The sequence below is a fragment of the Hippoglossus hippoglossus genome, chromosome 13 (assembly GCF_009819705.1).
Source record: "Hippoglossus hippoglossus isolate fHipHip1 chromosome 13, fHipHip1.pri, whole genome shotgun sequence".
NCBI classification, from domain to species: Eukaryota; Metazoa; Chordata; class Actinopteri; order Pleuronectiformes; family Pleuronectidae; genus Hippoglossus; species Hippoglossus hippoglossus.
In genome coordinates, this window is record NC_047163.1 from 17,603,462 (window position 1) to 17,624,539 (window position 21,078).

The 21,078-nt window shown below is 39.4% G+C and overlaps 1 protein-coding gene across 2 annotated transcripts; it reads left to right on the forward strand.

The window, feature by feature from the left end:
* Window positions 1-2,526: 2,526 nt before the first annotated feature.
* LOC117772836 (uncharacterized protein C14orf132) lies at window positions 2,527-20,763 on the forward strand. 2 transcript variants are annotated; one of them, XM_034604355.1, is made up of 2 exons: window positions 2,527-2,621; window positions 20,085-20,763. In XM_034604355.1, the coding sequence occupies exons 1-2, from the start codon at window positions 2,592-2,594 to the stop codon at window positions 20,301-20,303; spliced, it is 249 nt and encodes an 82-aa protein (XP_034460246.1). In that variant the 5' UTR covers window positions 2,527-2,591; the 3' UTR covers window positions 20,304-20,763. The 2 variants fall into 2 exon arrangements, 1 of the variants encoding a protein (XP_034460246.1); XR_004615846.1 differs by lacking the exon at window positions 2,527-2,621 and adding an exon at window positions 14,999-15,070.
* Window positions 20,764-21,078: the final 315 nt, after the last annotated feature.

Sequence of the window (21,078 nt, forward strand, 5' to 3'; positions counted from 1 at the left end):
AGGCAAAGCGCAGCCTTTGAAAGTTACTCATCCATGTGTCTGTGTGTGTGTGTGTGTGTGTGTGTGTGTGTGTGTGTGTGTGCGTGTGTGTGTATCTGTGTGTGAGGCCTTCAGGGATCGAGTAACAGTCGTGTTTTTAAAAAAGTGGGATAAAAGTGTTTTGTTTTCTATCTGTGCCAAAGAGCTGTTGTAGACAGATGGAGTGGATGTGTTGTAAAGAATGGTACACAATAACATGAGACAGAGAAACACTGCGGGTAGATTCATCTCAGTCAAAGACGACAAAAATAAAACACATTCATTAACAAATCGCGATGGTGTAATGGTTAAATTAACATGAGTAAAAAAATACAATTCCATAATTGTGTCTATCAGCCCTAATCTGTCCTCTCTCGTTCTCTTTTGATTAAACTCACTGTGTATCTGTGTCTCTGCTGACAGCTGGACTCGAGTGGCCCTCAGGCCGAATGACCATCTCTGTTTGAATGGACTGTGCATAAAAAGCTGCTCATTGTGCTAAAGCTGCCCTGTCTAACGTGCACACATGAGCACATACCCATACGTACATATAGGGTACACAAACACACACTCACTTTTTTGCCCTAACTCTTAAAAGAGAAGCACACACGCATGCACACACACTCACACACACACGTACACATATGTAAACAAGCACGCACGCACACGCACACGCACACGCCCACCCACACACACACACACCCACCCACACACACACACACCCACCCACACACACACACACACACACACACACACACACACACACACACACACACACACACACACACACACACACACACACAGAACAGATACTATTTTAAGGGGTTTCCTCATGCAGTAGTAATTGTTCCCAAGGCCAGAGAGAGTACAATAGAGGTCTACAGTTAACAGCTTGGTGTGCGGTGACACTGGATACACATGAGTGGCTTGTGGTGAATCTGCCTTTGGAAATTAAATTCAATAACTCAACCTCATTTCAAGCAAAAACATGCAACAACAAAAAAAATGCTGTGTACATGTGTGTCTGACTGTATATGAGCAACACTGCGTTTGGGGGTATTTTAATTTGAAGTGTTTGTATGAGATTGTTTTTCTCCAATCTTCTGAGCCCATTTGTATCAATAGGAAGATGACGTGAGTTTAAATGCAGGTGATTTGAAAAGAGGTGAAAATATCACAGAAACATTTTCAGGATGAGGTGGAAAAGTTAAATAAAAGCTCAATTCAGCATGCAAAGGAAAAAGATGAGTTTCAGACGTGCCTGACTGCTGATTCTCACACAGATACATTTAAATCGGATTCATCTCAGAGTAAATCTATGTAGAAACTTTATTTGTATAGCACTTTTTGAATCAAGGAAGAAACAATGCCAGACACCTAGAATAGAAATAAAAAAGAAAATGAGCACAGAAAATAGAATTATTAGTCGTCTAACTTCAGTGGGCAGTGAATTCATAACCACACCCCTACCTGAGTTTTGGGCTTCATGCATTTAGGCCTAAACTTAATTCATTCTATTTTCTACAACCAAGATTTAACCATATGAACGAACAAATTAATTGAAAATGTAAAAAGGAACAATAATTATATATGTTTACATGTATGTATATAGTTTATACTGTATATTATGAGGTGCCCCTCACCCATCGTATAAACGGAACCAGATGGATAATGTAGGTTAAGCGGCTGCATAACATGATGCATTCACTGACATTTTCTGCTGTTCATCTAGAGAATGAAAACAATGCGTGACTACGTGACTTTTTGGTTCCCATTTGTACATGGGTTCGTTCATGATTTCCCATTACGATCAATCAACTAATCAATCAATCAAACTATAGGACTTTTCATACAGATTAGTGCAGTTCAAAGTCCTTCACAAATGACGAATGACAAATTAATGAAATTAAGCCCCCAAAAAATGCTGACAGTGAAATACCATAAAATAGATTTCAAAAGCTATAATAAAAACAAAAATAGGTCAAAAAATAAATAAAGTGATTGTGATTGTATTATTAATTCTTTCATGATATCATGCATTCTTTACACACCAGTTAAATGGTACTAATAAGAACATTTTTGAAAGAGATAAAAAAACAACGTCATGCACATCAATGATTTTAATGTAAATGAAAATGCAGATGAATAATTCAAGCACACTTGGGATTATGAATTCCAGCCGAAGGAAAGTGATGGCAGGAAGATGTACACGGCGTGAGCAGTGTCAAAACGAGTTTATGTGCCGAAGCCACACCAGCATCAATAATTCTGTATGGTATGTCAGGCATGCTCCAAGTACCACTTTCCCCCTGCCCCCCGCAACATACACATCTATACAGAGTGGGGGAGAGAGAGAGAGGGAGAGAAGTAGAGGGAGATATGCAGAGTGAATACACTCGTTCATTGTGTCTGTATGTAGCACATCCACAACTGTGCTCATCCGGCGAAGCAGCTCGGTTCCCTTCTGGAGAAGCTTCCACTCTTTATTTTCTTTCTCCTTTACATTACAACGCTCCCTTTCCCACCAAGAGCATTTCATTCACACACTCAGGCTGGCGACCATCGATCCAGGGATGATGGAGTTATCACTGATGGCAGCACAGGTAAGGAAGCGGGAAAATGTTAAGTCTCTTCAAAGTCTTACTTTTATGACTCTTGGCTATTGAACTACAAAGGGTTTTAATAAGAAGTAGAACAGTGCTAGATTACTAAATATGTTTTTTTATGTTATTTGTAACTTTTGATTATCTCATACTCGTGCAGTGTCTAAACCTTACTTTTTGGAATGGTCTGTTTTCTTGTCCTGTGTTAATGCTCTGAAGCCACTTCAGAATTACTCCTTGTCATTAGCGAGTTCTACAATATACTGTCACTTTTTATTGTTTGTGTCCTGGACGTTGTGTGCAGAGTGAAGTTAGAAAACTTTGTGTTCATCCTACCTGGTTTATCTGCAATGAAGGTATTATTAATAAATATTTAATATATTTAAAAATATTTGCTTTGTTACTGCTCTCGTGTGAGGCTTTTATATATGAGTTTGAACAATATACTGAGCTCCTTACTTACTTCTTTTTTCATAAATTGAATGTTGCATTGACACAATCTTCAGAGCCAAGTTCACACATTTTCAAAATAAAAGCTCTGTAAATCAGCTCCTTCTAAAGCATTACAGCAACAAAGCAAACATAATGCTTTTACTTTGAGTACAATTTGCCAAACAGGAAGTGATTCCATGAATATTGTTGCAATGACGGAGATCAGCACCTGCGACTGTCTGTGTCAGTCCGATATGGGGAAATAAAAATAATCAATTTATCCAAATGATCAGGTGGGACAGAAATGATTGGCCTGCCAGTTGCTGACCACTACTGTACTTTATGTGAGGACTTAGAAGAAGACATGTTCAACTCATCCACAGACTGACTGTTAGCACACTGCCTCGCCCCCACTGGCTGCTACACAGCGTGGTCACCCTCTATTGATATTAATATTGAATTGGTGTCCAAATTGCACCAAATTTGAAAATGCACTCTCCTGGGTCATTAGCAGTACACATTCCAAGTGTGAAGCCAATAAGTTTGTGGGATATAGCTTCCACATACAGACGGACAGATGTTTGTGGAATTAGTATTGGTAGTAGATATTCACTGCCTTGGTTTATTTGCAACAAAGATTTTTTAAAAAACCTTATCGGTGTCAGATTTAGTTTTTACCCACTAACAAAGTACAAAGAACCCACAGCCCCAGCTCACAATAGTTCGTGAAGTCTCTCAGGTCATGTCAGATAAAATGCAGCTATAATGGATGAAGTTGTGACACGAGCAGACACAGTACAGATGCTACAGGGTCTGTTCTCATCAGCACGAGAATGTAAAGGAAATTACTTAGGAATGACACACAGATGCACACACTAAGTCACTGGAGCGTAAGATAAGTTTTTGTACATTTGTAAAGTAACAGTTCTCATATTAGATATAGGATTTGAGACCGTGCGTGCACGTACAGAGATGAGTCAGACCTCAAAGTGGCGTCTCTAAAAGGAGAAACACGCAAAGCAAGCAGGGGTTTTATTTAAACAGCAGAGTCACTGTGAGGCTGCTGTTTTGTAGTTGTTCTGACATTTTATCAACTATTTAACTGAACTGAGGAGAGTGAAGCATCTATGAGCCATAAAAACTGCACGTTTTGAGGGTGAGAGGAACTTGTTACACTTTTGTTTTCCTGGTTCTAACATAGTGAACAGTTTGAAGTCGAACAAAGATACTGACACCCAGGACGCGGCTGTTTTCCTGCACTCACCCCTTTATAATGCACAACATATAAATTGAATAATTCTCTGCCAGTGTCAAAATAGTTTGTCACATGCACACAGTCAATTTAGAGTAATTTTACACCTGAAAGTCTGGACCATGGTCTGAACCAAAGTTCACATTGTTTACATTTGATCCGCTTAGTTTTGGTTTCACGTTGCATTTTAGGGAGTGAACTAAAGAATTTTGTACGACATACATACAGTCCTGTCTTCATCACCCATGTGCACTGTGTCTACCTGTTCTTGACATTGATTGGTCGGATGCAAAAAAAAAGAAAGAGATGTGTCGACAGAGAAGATTCTTGGTCTGACATACATGTGAACAGCCAAACCACAAACCTTGAAGAACAATAAAAGGATTTCAGTAGTATAGCACATGAGAGGAAACAGATAGCATTCTAGGTCACTATAAGTCAAGATGCCCATTCTCTTCATGAGAGTGCACACTGTCAAGTTTCATCTTATCACAACACCAGAGAAGATGGCAACTCCCAACACATTCCTGCAGAGGTCAACCATCTGTGGAACATATTTCAGCTCAGGCATAATATTAATACTGAATGTGTCAAAAGGTGTAAAACGCCCCTTTTCCACTGGTCAAAATCCCCACTAACATAGCTTCTCAGTTTTTGGTGCGTTCATCAAGTCAACAATGCTGCACTGTTGAAAAAAGAAAAACACAGAATGGCAAACTTCTCTACTGGCATTGGCAAAGGAGTTAATCTCCTTTTAGCGCGTATAATTTAGTTTACCCGTGTATAAATAACCTGCGTATACCTGCTAATTTTGGTATAAAAGAAGCATAAGCAACAGATTCCCTAACAATGCAAAAAAAAGCAAACAAAATGGATTCTGTTCTGTATATTATTATTATTATTAATAAACTCTTGTATTTTTTACTGGACTATTTGCTTCTCCCTGCCACAGTTGCTACAGCAGTTTCATTTATTTTTCTGCATTTGTTTCCTCTGCATCATGGTAGAATATTATTGTGCCTGTTTTTCTCTTCTCTCTCTGTCTCCTCTGACCTATGATGTTGAGCTTTCAGGGGCCTCGGGGCAGAGCTGTATGTTACTGTCGAGGTCCTCTTGTGAGGTGCAGGGAGATGTAGCCTGCAGTAGATATGCTTTGAAAGTAATTACTGTAGTAAAGCTTCTAAGTGCACAAGCACAGTGGAAGTTCCACTACCCCCTGCATGCTCTCTTTGCAGCACTGAACCTCTGCTCTATTTGCAATAGGAAGATGTTTTTCTTTGCTCGTCAAAAAACATAATGGAAGATGGGTTCATGATGAAAATGGTTTTGTTTAGAGCTATGAATAAGCAAAGTTAAAATAGCAAATGTGTTTGTGTCATGGTCCAGTTGATATTTGTGTTACTGAAAAAAGTTTCACGGTGCAAAACCCATTTTGGTGTGATTTGGACTTTGTCTCCACTTCTGCATTGAAGTTTGGACAGATTCAAAAAGCATATGGATCATGTGACGGTAGGGCAGCATAATACACAGCAGGGTTTGATGACATCTGCCATCCACAGTGGAGATTTATCACATTCTAGAAACCTGCTGTCACTCAGACGGCCAGATGCCTGCTGAAGTGTGAAATGGTGCCATCTGCTGGTATCGTTTGAGACCAATAAATAATTTTCCAATCTCAATTTTTGTGTGTTTGCGCTTTTTGAGCTTTCACATATGAAACATTTAAGGTGCATCAGGAGTGATGAGGCTGCTGATTCATGCAGATTAGACGTTGCCTGCTGTGCGCCTATATTCCCTGTCCAGCTGTGCAGATGTGAGGGGAAATCTCCATGAATGCATTTGCTCCTCGGTGCTAAATCAACCAACCCTCTGCGTAATGACACATTCAAGTGGTGACAAGAGACATTGCAGTCTTTCATCAAAGCTTTTCCACACAAGAAGTTTGACTTGTGAATTGTTTGGCAAAATAATATTTCTGTCTGAATATTTCTGAATAGAAATCCGACTCCGAGTGTCACTCCAGTTTCTGGATGGAGTAGTTTATTCTCCTTTAAGTGCCTGGATGTTGTGACGGAGCCTGTCTGCTCCAGACGTGAACCCTGTCTGGCTGAAGAAGTTTGATGGAGAGCCTCATCTGATAGCCATCTGTTCTCTGATAGTTAATCAGCTGTGCTCGATGTGTGGTCTTTAATCACCCCACACTAACTGTCCCCCAACGCCCTGCAGTCAACGCCTTGCCTTTTATCACTGCCGGAGAGTTGATCGTTTTAAAAGCAAACTCAGGAGCTACCATTTTAGCAACCATAACCCTATACTTTATACTGTTTTACTGGTATCATGTTTTATTCATTCATTTTTCTTTTAATATCCTATTTTTCATCTCTGGTTTTACTTTAAAACATCTAATCTGTTTTATAATTGTGTTATTTTTTATCTTGATTATTTTGTCTTCATCTTCTTAATTTATGAGATTTATTATAGTGTTTCCGCTACTATAGTAGACTATAGACTATAGAGACAATATTTCTTTGTGTGGATGGAGAGAGGGAGAGGTATAGTTTTTATTGCTTGTATTCTATTAATCACTCTGCGTTACATTGAATTAAAAGCGTTATACAAATCTCTTGTTGACTGATCGATGATGTGAACATGCATCTCTAAAACTTCAGTAGAAAAAGAAACGGCAATTTTACAATGTTGAAGTTGAAAGGCTTTAGGGTTCAAACATGCAATAGACCTTATTATGGTTGTTATAACTTTATCCAGACATTAAAGGTGGCACAGCAACCATCAGCATTCTTGGTTCTTCACATAAATCAGAGAAGACTGTGAACACATCACAGATTTATTATTTTCTGTTGATCATGTTATTAATCTTACATAAAGTGGTGCATTCGTCAATCGAATGATGTAAATGTTGACTTCAGTTTTCCTCTTTCTATCTTTGATGAAAACTGAGTGACCTTGTGTAGATAACTGGATTCTCTCTCTCCACTGGGTGACTGTTAGATTGGTCCTAATTAGTCCTGCCTATCAAAGTGTGTGTGATGGAGATTAGGTCAGATTAGCATCTGTTTAAATAGTTTATCCACTACGTCAGTGGGGGCATCTGTTTAACATGCACAGCAAATTGGATCCATCACGAGTAGCTCCTTCTTTCACCGAATCCAAAAGCAGATTGTATTTTCTCTCAGTGTTACAGCTGCAAGTATAGTAAAGCTACCATACAGTGTTTATGCATTTTAAGGCCAAATGTTTACTTTAAGTGAAATACTATTGTTTTTTCCAAAGCCATTTATATATATATATGTGTATATATTTTAATTTTATTTTAATCAAATGTACTTTGCTGTTGCATTTATATAGTTTTCCAAAATGTCCTGCACATAAACTGTATATAAAGAACATAGACTGTATATTAAGTGGGACGACTCTTCCTCCTACTATGCAGAAATAAAGCCACAAAAAATGTCCTGGATACAAACGCTGACAGGTTGCGCCGATGACCTTATTTGGAGCCAGATTCTGAACAGTAGCGATCAGGGGACAGAGCCACGGTATCAAGGTGCCAACAAGACATGCACGCAACCAATCGTGAGTCAGTCTCAGCTGTCAATCATGATGTTTCACCTCGTCATATAGCATCAAATAACTAATTAAAACCAAACTTACTGGAAACAGGAAGACTAGAATATACATCAGTGTGATAAGAATGACCTATTATGATAGAAACCATCTGTGAGAAAAATGTATTTGACGTTTTAGTTTGGCCTATGTAACATCCACTAACATGGAGGAGGTGGGGTTTATGACCTATACTGCAGTCAGCCACCAGGAGGTGATCGAGATTCTTTGGCTTCACTTTCAGGGAGCAATCCTGTCATCCATCTTTATATACAGTCTTGTAGGTATGAATACCAAAGCTCCTCCATTGTTCACGAGTGTGAGCACTGACATGAAGCTTTCTGGGTAATTTTGCAGGACAAACCCTGACGTCATACGAGGGGGAACGATGTGTGTATTAACTCTGTTTATGTAGAAAATGTAAATTCATCTTCACAGTGTTTGTTCCGTTATTATTTCAGCACAATAGAGCTGAGATAACGACACTGAAAAGGTAACGAGGTCATGACTCTGCTGAACACATTAAGCATAAAGAGGGATGAGTCACCCATGGCACGCAACATATAAACTCTGTAAAGCTTTATTAATTCAGGATAGATGGCATGACAGATTACACACAAACACACACACACACACACACACACACGCACACGCACACACACACACAGCATTCATGATGGTTTAACACAAGTACCCTTTGTTGTTTTCATCCCCATCTGTACTCACAACTATCAGATAAAGACAAAAATGGCCCCTAAAAAATGCTCTGCTTAAAAAAGAATAACTCTGCACATCTGTGGATAAAGTCATGGGTAAAACGGAAAAAAGCCCAAATATATTAAACATATTTCCAAAATCATAAAACTACAACAAACAATACAATACAAACAAACTCCAGTGAAACATTTTATACAATAAGGTCAAGTGTGATGTGTTTAAGCCTGTGTTGAATATCACGACCGTCCCTCATTATGTGTTTCCTGTCCGTCTCTGCTTTCTGTTACTGACAACGAATCCTAAAATATTTGTACGTCGGAAGCTTTTAAAACAAAAAACTATGAACTTGGTCGATCTGCAGCTTGTGGAAAAGCTTTTAGAGTCTTTTTTCACCAATTTCACATGTAAGCAACATATTAATATATTATGAATTTCAAAGGTCAGTGAATAAGCAAGTAAATCTGCAACTGAAGCACACGAACAATAACACAAGCACCTGAGTCTGCAAATGCTCGCACAACATGGGCAAACAAGGATGTGCGTGCAGAGACGGCAGACAGACACAATGCTTTCTCTCAGCATAGGCTACAGTTTCCTGTATAGCTCTTATAAGCTTCATGTAATTAGCTCTGCAAGACAGACATACCAGCTCCGTTACTGTTACATGAAGAGGTGAGAGCTGACGTGTGTTTTATGAAACTTTGCTTCTATGTTTTCACCTACAGAAGGAAAATCTCCTTTTGATAACAGAATGCGCACTTTTGACACACAGTCCAAGTGAATTTGTATTTAATGTTGAGAATGTCCATCCATCCATCATCTACACCTTTTTCCTTTAAGGGTTGTGGGGAGGCTGAAGCTAATCCCAGCCACCATTAGGTGAGAAATGGGGTACAACATGAAAAAGTCGCCAGGGTATTGCAGGACTAAGATATAAAGTTATGATCATAAAGCTATAACTTTAATATCAGGTAGTTGGACTTCCATGCGCTCTGCTATCTGAATGAATTACTTTCTATAGGCTCTTATTTATAATGGCAATCTTTAGCTATTTAGGCGAGCAGGTTTTAATTTCAGTGGCAAAGTCCACCTTCCCAGCTCTGGATTCAAACTGCCAATTTACACGCAAGAAACAATTCAGCATGTGAAACAGAATAACTGTGTTATTCTCTCATCTCATTGATGTGAGTCTTAATGGTTACGGTCACTGTGGAAGGATGCTGATGAAGTATTTCCTCCTGCCACTAATTATGAGTACTCAGTGCCACATTACTACTACTACATTATTACATGGGTATGCAGTAATCATACCAAGCACTTGGAGGAGATTATCCTAATCCTCTAATAAAAAGAAAATCAACAAATGTGAAATTGCAATAGAGATAATACTGTATTGCCATGCTGTCCCAGAAAGCGAATGAACTATTAGTTGTATTTTCAAATTTACAGCGTCAGAAATGTCTTTAATTGTACAATTTAAATACACTTTTACTCCCATAATGCACTTCTGTGTAATGAGGTTACAGGTTAGTCAGGCTCGTGTTACAGTAAGAGCCGTGTGTCACTGAGACACCAAATATTCATACCTGCAGTTTCTTTCTGGACAAAGTGGTTGATGGAGTCCCTTCAAGTTTGAATCTGATGTGTCGATAGAAACATGAAATCAATGTATTCAGATTATTCCAAAAGTGACTGTGTGTCACTAACATAACAAAAGTGCAATTGTGTCCATCCACATCTGTGTGTGTGTGTGTGTGTGTGTGTGTGTGTGTATGAAAGTGAGGGGTTCTGTGAAATCTGGATGAGGTCATTTAATGATGTCAGTGAATGCTGTTCTTCCCTCGTCTGTCAGTCTCTGTCGCCTCCAGCAAAACTGAACAAAGATTCAATCAGCCATGACAACAAGTTCTCTCTCTTTATCTGTCTCTCGCTCTCTCTTTCTTTCTCTTGCCCACACTTATATTTCTCCCATCTCTCGTTCACCATAACCCACAGACGGGAATTCTACCTCACAATGTTAAAGAAAGGGAAAAATAAATAAATACTGGCTCCGCCCCCTGATCTGGATCTTTTGAAACGTACTGCGTTCTTCCCTGACCCACACCACATCCTTAATGCCACTGAAGTTCGTCATAATAAACCGAATGTATCATATTAAGCCAAACTTCTGATGATACTCAACAACAAAAAAAAAGCTAAATTTAAATGTTAATTGCATTTTCTAAGATGAGCACATCAGAGCTGCAGGGGGCTTCAGTGATGCTGAAGTTCAGTGATAAGATCCGACTGTGGCATGAATGAGGAAGATTTAGTCACATTAGCCCTGTGAGTCTGTGGATATCGACTGCTTCACTGCTTTGGTCCTAAATAATGTTTCATCCACTACTGAGTTCCCCAGCATTGGGTGAAAGTCAAGGTCAAACTTTTTTACCCATTATGATGAACTGATATGATTTCGCTCTCGGGTTAAATTCACTGTGTGAGCCGCTGTCTGTATAACCGCATCATATGGTCAAAATTAAAATTTGTCAAATTTTTGCTTGTAATTTTCTTCATGTCTGCTGAGCAGGAGTGAAAACAATGTAACAAAAACAGACGAGCAAAAATCTCTTCTTCACCCTCTAACATCATGTGTCTCTTCCTTTTTCGTTCTTTTCTTTCCCGTCATCACTTCCTCTCTGTCTCTCCCAGTGTTTCTCCCACTCTGACAGATGTTTCAGAGAGAAGAGGAACAGCTGGCTGCTGCAGGGCTGTTTATTCACCTCCTCATTTCTCTCTCTGCTCTCCCTCCCCTTCTGTTCTTTTATCTGTATTTTTCTGACAAAGCGGTTGCAGATGGAGACCCACATTTCACGTTTGGAAATGTATTGTTTAGAATTTAACATGAAATATAAATATGATATAAAGGTTTTTTGGAGTGTGAGACCGTGTGTGGAAGGCTGAAATATGCCCCCTCGCCCGGGAGCAAACTTCATGACAAGGGCTACACTAGTAAAATAGTTTGTGAGTGAAATGCCTCATAAGTGATAAGTGAGTTCAGGCCTCTTTTATTCTCCCCCCACATCGTTTGCTAATTATGGAAAATTTGTTGTATTTTTTCACTCAAATATTTTTTTTGCTCAGCCCCAGTGTGTCACGAAGTCTTTGTGTATGTGTGTGCGCATGCTTCTGGTGATTGATGAATGTGTTTTCCCGCTGCATATGTGTGTGTAGTCATTTGTACCCAGTGTGTGTGTGTGTATGTGTGTGTGTGCGCATGCGTGTGTGTACTCTATGTTTGTGTGTGTGATCACCAGAGGCAGTTTCTGAACCTCTCCCAAATTTGGAAGAAAATTATGTAACTTTATAAACCATCATTTTACTGGATACACAAACAAGCAACACATGTACCTGTGCATATAGAGCAGAGACAGATATACAAATGTGCAAACACACACACAGATATACAGACCAAGACTACACACGTGCTTCCTCCCCCTCAGCCCCCACAGGACACACACTCGCAGATGGGCACAGGAAACAGTAGCATATGCCCACTCAATATACACAAAAGTTGCGTTGTGCACTCAGTATGTCACATGCGTCAAAGGTTTCTCATTTACAGAGATTTGGAGGATTGGAGCTGCGTTTGTTCGTCTGTAATCCCACCAGACCTGCAGCACAGCACGCTATATAGCAGGATGTCCTGTCCGTCGTTACTATGGGAAAATACAATGGATGGATTAATGGGAGGAATCCATGCAGAGGGAGAGGGGTAAAATTGACGATGATGCAGAAAAGAAATTGCAAAAATTATAGTGATAAGAGAGGTGGAGAGGAGTCACAATGAGGACGTACAGGTGCAGCAGGGGCGTAATGGAATGATGGTGTGTGAACAGATTGGCATAGATGCGGTGTGAAAGTAAAAGGTAGAAACGGGACGAGCAGTTGGCCCAGTCAGCGTTTGATTTAAAAACTGAGCGACAGGAGGGGACAGGTGAGACATGGAGGGAGGAATCAGAGATAAGGCATGAAAATGGAGAGAGACACACAAATAAAAGGAAAGAGGACAATGGGAGAACCCTAACCCTCCTCCAACAGTTCCCTTAAATTTAATCAAGCAGAACGACATTTCACAAACTCAAAGATATCAGTCACCTAAATATGCCAATGATTTTCATCAAGATCCCTGAATTATTCTCTGGTAAAATTGTGAAAATGTTGAAAAATGCCCTATTTCACAATGTTAAAGATTTAATGGGTTCCTCTCGGGCCTATACCACATCCTTCAAAGAAATTTCATGGAAATCTGTTCTGTTGTTTTTGTGTAATCTTGTTTACAAAAAGACAAGCCCTGAAATGGACAAGGGTGAAAAGATAATCTTCTTAGTGGAGGGGATCAGACACTACAGGGATAAAATGTGCTTTAGTTTTTAGATGAGAACACCTGAGCCTTTGCAGGGGATATGGCCAGGGGCGTAGCATACGATTCTGGGCCCTATACACAGTCTCTGTGGGCCCCCTTCCTCTCTCGATTTTTAGTCAACTGTACAAATCACCTACAATTACAGATATAAATAAGACATCATTTGAAATTGTATTATTTTACACTCTTTTAAAAGATGGTCCCACTCTGTCAATGGCATGAATAATCAAGGAGATACTCAAGCAGATTAAAACCAAAGAATTTTGTCACTATAGCAAAATTGTGAATCCAGAGGGTAAACGCCTGTGTCACACTGGCTGCGGAACAACTTGCTCATTTATTTTCCGCGCCCATGTTAACAAATTAGAGATGCCACATCGGGCCTGCTGCAGTTCTGAGGTTCAGCTGAGGAGGCTACGCTGCTCTTCTAGTAATACAAGGTCTCGCCTATTTTCTTGTTGTTCTGCGCGTAGTTTACAGCATAAAAAGCACACTTTGAATCTGCAAAACACAAACCTGGCGCGGCCGCAGCCAGTGTGACCAGGTGTAATAAAACTGTGTCATTGCTGGATGGACTCACCTTTCTGTAGAAAGAAATCTGTCCACAGTTGTCTGCCCTCCATTTGCTTTCTGAAGCGTGCGGCAAGAACTTAACCATTTGTTTGTAGGGGTGAGACAGATGATCCTAGGAACCCTCCACTATTTTTGGAGACAGATTTCAGTCAATCAATTCAGCCAGTTTCATCCATTTTCATTAAGTACCTAGAAATTAAAATAACAATATAATTATTATTTTATCATTCAGGCCCCCCTCATTCAGGCCTTTTAAAGGCCCCCCTCCCCTCTGGGGCCTGGGAAGTCAGTTCCCCTCCCCCACTACGATGCCACTGGATACGGTTACACAAAATCTTTCAGATATTAGATTGTTTAAGTTTAAATAAACAAGCAAACAAAGATTCCCTTACACAATGGTTATTGTCTTGCTCCAAAATATCTTTGACAAAAGAACAAATATTTTTCACTTGTTTTGTTGTTCTTCTTTAAGCACAAATCTGGAAACTGCCTGTGAGACAGATTATATGTTGACACAGCTGTTTTCTGCATTGGTTCACACACAGAACAGGACGCTCACAAGCACAGAGACATGTTCTCTAATCCGTGCATATGCATTCACCCATACGTACACAAATGCATGCTGGTAATATGCGTACAAGCACACACACACATCAGTGTCCATACATAGTCCATACACGCAAAAATACTCAGGTGCAAACCATATATACATGTATGCATGCGTGTAAAGAACAAATGCTCCAGATATCTGATTTACAGTTTTCTCTGTTAACCCATTTCCCCCTGACCGAATAGAAGCATCATTTGCCGGGGTTGTAACTGATCATTTTACATCATCAGTTTGGAAAAGACACTGTTATGTCAACCCTGTCAGATTTATTCTAGATTATCCATCAGAAGCCTGAGGTTGTTGCTGTTATCACACTTTTAATGCTTCCTTTCCTTTACATTTGTATTGTGCAATGACTGTTTTTGACAGCTTTAACAAGATTTGATCATACCATCATAACATGTTCTTAGTATGTGACTAGGTAGGTGTCCAGCTGAGCTGTTTCAAAGAGGAAAGCATGAAAACTCTGTCATCTACACACACACACAAACACACACACACACTAACGACCATGGTGTGTTTGCAGTCTCAATTTACATAACTCAACTAACTTCAACACACACAAACACACATCTTTACATCTTTAGACTCAGTCCCACAGCATCATCTTAAAATCTGTGTCACACACACACACACACACACCTACACACACACACACACACACACATTTTCACAGTGCACTCTCATCACTTGCTTTCAGTGGGAGGGATCAGTCCCCCCCCCCCCTCTCTCTCTCTCTCTCTCTTTCTCTCTGTGTGGATGTGCTCAGTCTAAGTCAGAGTGCAGGACGGGACAGACAGGAACTGAGCTCTTTCTTCATATACAGCTGGCAGCAGGTACATCTCTCTGTCTCGCTCTGTTTTTATTGTCTTCCTCTTTGTCTCTCTTTACCTTCTCTCTATATCTTTACTGTATATATTTTCACTCTCTCCATTCTGGCTTTTATAGCTGCATGTATAGGGATGTTTTAGGACCGAGTAACTCAGCTCTAATGTTGAAGTGACTTGAAACTTTGAAGGCTTCTGTTTCTGTGTCTCACCTTCAGTCAGACTTTCTCTCCACCTATAGAGAATATATAATACATCAGTGTGTGAATAAAGTGTTGAAATGCAGTCGAACATTTGCTTCTTTGATTTTGTTGTGATGCTTGGGGGTGTTTTAGGAATGAACAACAGAAAACAGATTTCTTGTTTCAACTCTGGCAAAAAATGTTTCTTTTGGAAGTAAAATGTGTGCATCTAAAATTTCCTTTATAACCATCTGAACAATTTAAATCTACTTTTGTTGATTGTTTTGGCCTCCTATATTTTTTATGTTACCTGGTTGTGTTGTACTAATACACCACTGTCTCATTATCAAGACTGACTGACCGGCTCCTTTACCAACTTCAGGTAAAGCTGGAACAGTGGGTGCATGAATGGATTAGACAATCAGCAGAATATTGGCTATTCTTATAACAACAACTTTTCTTTAGATATGTTATGATTGTTGATTTAGTTTCTCAGTCACTGGTTGACTGGGGCTCTGAAGATGGGCATTGTCACCATATTTTGTTGGAGAAATTACGCATTTAAACATGAGAATAATTAGTGGTTGGATGCAATGTCACATTTTTAATCAGACACAGTCTTTTTTTCAGTGTGTAACCGAATAAATAAACGGAAAGAGTAGATTCAGTGAAACTTTAAAGCCGTCATAGACCAGAGAGCTGTCAGCTCCTTATGTAACTGCAAATTTAGCCTGAATGAACAGATTCAATGAAAATGACTATGAGAATGCACTGTGTGCGTATCTGTGTGTGTGTGTGTGTGTGTGTGTGTGAGTATTCATGTGTGTTTGTCTGGAAACATTCTTGTCCCCACCACTCATTTGATGTATCTCTGAGGTGGACTCTTAGTCAAGGAAATAGACAGTCGGTGTGCAGATGTGTATGAAATGTCTCACTGTGGTATGTAATTAATTTCTTCAAGCAACGTCTTCCTCTTTGTAGAACCTCATTAATCACTAATTTCATCCAGACCTGTTCAGTCAGGGAGTGAAAACAGAATACGAGTCACAGCCGAGGTTAAAGAAAAAACATGGCAGCCAGTGTAGACAGCAGCAGATTTAAGAAGAAGTTACCACTTAAAACGCCTCATGATCTCATGAAAGATGGACGACATGACAGCTCCCCAAAAGTCGCCGCCTGGTCATAAACCCCGCCTCTTTCATGTAAAGAGCAAATGGGATTTCGACCAAACAAAAAAATTCAAAATGGTGGAGTAATTGTAGCTGAAATGGGGTGAAACATCATGATTGACAGCTGAGACTGATTCGCAATAGTCGAGCCCTCAATATCGAGACCTCAATACGACGACTCCACACCACGATCAGTACTGCACTCTGGCTCCAAATTAAATACAAGCGCAAGATGGCGTCACCTGCATCCGTGATATTTGGGTTAATTTTTGTTCAACGGGAGGAAGACGAGATGTGTCGTAGAGTCTATGGTTTAACGCTCTACTCAAAAGGGAGTTGCTCTTTTATGTGCAGAGCAGAAGTTTTGACTACAATAGTTATCAGTACCCTGCCTGATTACCACTGAGGTACGTTCAGAACTTATTGCCACTTTGAGTACAGAGCTGCAGCATGCAACGGTTATTGTAATGACACGTGCACATGCTTGAGCTCACTTTTGTTTTGCTTGATGACCTTTCTGTGGCGTTTTGCTCGCAGAATGAGACACGGCTCCAGGGCAGAGACTTTTTAATGAGAAGGTGAACAAGTGCAGCGTTCCCGCTGCTGGAAAAATGTTTTGTCTTCAGTTTGGATCATAGGATATTAATGTGGGTCAGTCGCATGTTCAGGAACAGCCAAATATACGCCTGCCCCACTCCTTCCCCCATGAAAAACCATTAGAGGCAGTTTTAATTAAATATACATATTAAGTGGATGATGTGAGAGCTCTCATAAATTATGCTGCTGGATCTTAATGGTCGCAACATTTTAGACTTTTTTTTTTCACTTCTGAGGAGAAAGGAACACAGACACATGTTGGTCTCACTGGATGAGATGAGACAGTTGTGCATGAATAATGATGCATAATGGCAATCATCATCATACTGTACATTGGTGGGATTTGATATACAGGGTCTGGAATCTATAGCTTCATGGTTGTTCAGTATGTTTTCCATTCGGCTTGCACGTGTAATTGGAGCATATCTGAATCCCTGTAAACCTACTCTTTTGTCCCATTAACTACATTTAAGATCAGAATCAGAGATTTAATTTAAAATCTGTTTATATTTGAGTGCAAGTTGCTGAATTAATATTAATTAATATGTTCAATTCTTACCTAAACAGTTCAAGTAGTGCATTCAGGTATTTTCACAATTTGAGAAGCAGATTTAGGTTTCTGCATAAATATGCATGAGTATGTTCAGCTGGTTTTTGGTTTTGTTGGGACATCTGGAAAAGCTTCATTTTGATTTCCAAAATACGTGCACCTCACTCAGTGTAAAGGCAGATTAAAGAAGCTGATTTGGCCCAAACCACCAAACATTTGAACCATGTATCAGTGGCCTAGTCCTCCACTGAGACACATGGTGTCACATAACCTCATATCATGCCCCCACTGACTCCTTGTTGACCCCTTATCCAACATCCAACCTTCAAGGTCTGAAGAGATTTCAGTTCAAACACCTCCACTGTCTTTGAAGGCATCATAATAAGAACAATGAGCACTAACGGAGCTTTAGCACTGAATGTGTTAAACTTCTTTTAACTTGTAACATTTAGTGGCAATAGAGGAGAAACAGTTTTTCTTTAACAGCGAAGTATGAGGGTTTCCTTAGTGAGAACTTGCCCTGAAGTCACATCTGCTATTTGGGAGCAGAGTCAGGGTGGTTGAGGACACGAGAGAACCCAGAGTTCGGGGTCAAACTGAACCTGACGCTTTAGAGCATCCCAGAACCACAGTTGACGGGGGAAAAAAATCTATTTACAATCCCGGGGCTTTGACGCTGAGCTTCAGTTATGCTGAGGAAGTCAGAAACTCATATTAATCTGCTGAAAGTTCACAAATGAGATGACTCATGTGATTATTTCACAAATCTGAATAAACACACACATAACTTACAGTTTTGGAACTCCCTAATGCAATGGCAGGGAACTGAATTTAAACACAGCAAAACATGTGAGTTATCGAGTATAGGAGATTAAAAGAAATCTAATATCTGCATTAATATACTGTCGATCACATAATGGGGCTTGAAGATACGGTTACACCGCGTGTTAAAGGGTCAAACTCCCTCGAGCCTTTCAGATGTCAGATTTAAAGCTTGAATTATTAATGGCCACACTGTGCAGTCTGTGTTCGCACGTACATGAGAGTGTGAGTCAGCCCGTGTACTCGTCTTTTTTCACAGTGTGTTGAAGAGCTTGTGTAAAAATGTACAGTCGGCTATATTCAGTTCACACACCTGAGTGCTCAAACCCTGTGTCTGTATGTGTCTGCAGTACAGCTGTTACACCTACAGAACAAAGAGCTGGAGGCAACGCATGCAACTAAAACCTGTGTGTGTGACCCTAAAAGAAATGGAGTGTGTGCATATATATACTGAATATATAATTTATTTTTAGACATTTTAGGTTATTAGTTACCAGAGGTGGCTGAATGTATATTTGTTGCGTCTCCCGTCTGTTTGACTGGGTCCTATGGAAGCCCTGCAGGGACAAACACATCCAGCTGTGACAAAAAGTGAGATCCATCCATCATTTTGTTGTCCCTCTCTCACATCATCTGCGTGCGTCCGTCTCTGTCTCTTTCCGTGTTTATATGTGTGTGCGACATGTGTCAGACTCTGTTAATTCGTCTGAGATTCAATCCCTTTGAGATGCTGATTCCCCTGCACTGTACAGTACAGCTGTCCTGAGACCAGGCACAGCTGTGGGGTTAACAGAACATGTCATTGTTCACTCATAGTGAGACGTTTAGGGCTGAATGCATCCGATTTTTATTCATTTGTAACAAAAAAAAATATCTGAAGATGCTTCTGCATCTGATCAATCAGTTATCTTCTCATTCAAAAGGAGGCACCTGAATTATACTCATCTCTACAACAAATCTTTTTCAGTTCTAAGTTTGGTTTGGAAAAGTCAAATCTTCGGGTTTATAGATCAAATTTGTACTTTTTTGTTGATTAGAGGAAATCTGGACACATAACGAAGATAAATGATTGAAAATTCATGAAAAAATAATAATTTCGCTTAAATATCTGCAAACTATGATTTCCTATATAAACTATTTAGTTAATATTATGAATTATACATATATATTTGATTGATATTTGCTTTTTGCAATTTCCAAATTAAACTTAATATTTTTCAACACATTTTGAATCCAATGACAAACATGTATCTAATAAAAATTTCAGTCAAGGTTTCAAAGACAAGGTGGTTGAATTTTTCTCAGTCTTGTTACCAAGACTTTTTAGGTTTTTAAGGTTTTTAATTTAAGTGTTTATTTTTAAGAAATGATTGATTGCATGTTGAAATAATTGATATTTCTGGTTAAAAAAAATCACTGTTTACGCACACAGTGGAATTTCTCTAAAAATGCAAAGGTTTTTGCATTTTAAAATGAGTATTCATCAAAAATCTTTAGCATCTAATTTCTTATAATGTACTTTGTTGCCTTCCTGTACAATGTATTCCGACAATTTAAACTTTCTCTGTCTTGTAGTAATCGAACAAATTGCGTGCTCCGTAATGTTCTATATTCTTTGATTTTGCATAACAAAAATAATTTGACAGACTTTTATCTAAACTCTCCCTTACCTGTTCCTTTCCTCTGTCCCTCTCTCCTGACAGCATTTCCCTGCTGTGAGCGGGGCCTTCATGGATTCTCCGTACAATGGCAACACGTCCCTGCAGACTTCTACCTCCAACCTCAACGCCGGCTACTCTCGACCCTCAGAAGCAGAGGATGACGGGAAAGTGTCCAGCGACACCATTTGGCTCTGGATCGCCGTGCTGGCAACTATTGGCAACATAGTGGTGGTGGCCGTGGTTTGTGCCTGTGCCTTCTGACAGCATGGGAGAGCGGAGCAGAAGTACTGCTGCTGTGTGGGAACGTTGGAAACCTTTAAATGTAATATAGCCTTAAAATGGATTTAAACTGATGACCATGGATTTTTTAAAGTACACACTTTTGACAAATAAAAATATTCAACTTAAATTTCAAAAAGAGGACATAAAACACATTTATTTATTCAAAAGAGGTCATCGTGTCAAAATATTGACCTGAGTCGAAACCTCAAACCGACCAAACAACAACACACTCTGATACCATACATGCAAATACTAACGCTATACCCAGCACACATTCACCATGTTGGATTCCCACAGTTTAAAGATGATCCTGCTCCTGCAACCTTGTCCAGGTTGTCACTGCAGTAAATATAATTTCACTAATTCACTTAAGAGTTTTTCAGCTTTGGATTTCAACCAGTAACCTTTTGATGACGAGCCTTACACAATCACAATACCCTAAAACTAGGAGCCATGTCATATCATCACATCCATGTTAGATGAACCTTTGGATGAAACGTTATTCAGGTTCAGCCACATTTAATGGGTGATTTGTTTTATCAGCTTTCAAATACAATAAGACTTAAGGCTTTTTGTTCTTTACTTAAATAGTTAAAACTGAGACCGTTGAAAACACATTCACATAAACGAATCCCCACATTCCCCCTTTATCGTTAAAACTGAACAGCTCAAATGGATGTTTATTTAGAGTAATAACATTATTTTAATGAGCATTAGTCCCAGAGCTAAATACCAAATGTATTCATTTTGGATT

What these genes read in the sequence shown, in the direction of transcription:
- LOC117772836 (XM_034604355.1), top strand. Translation starts at nt 2,592, where the DNA reads ATGATGGAGTTATCACTGATGGCAGCACAG. An exon ending in TATCACTGATGGCAGCACAG is followed by an intron (nt 2,622 to 20,084) that starts GTAAGGAAGCGG and finishes CTCTCCTGACAG; the next exon opens with CATTTCCCTGCTGTGAGCGG.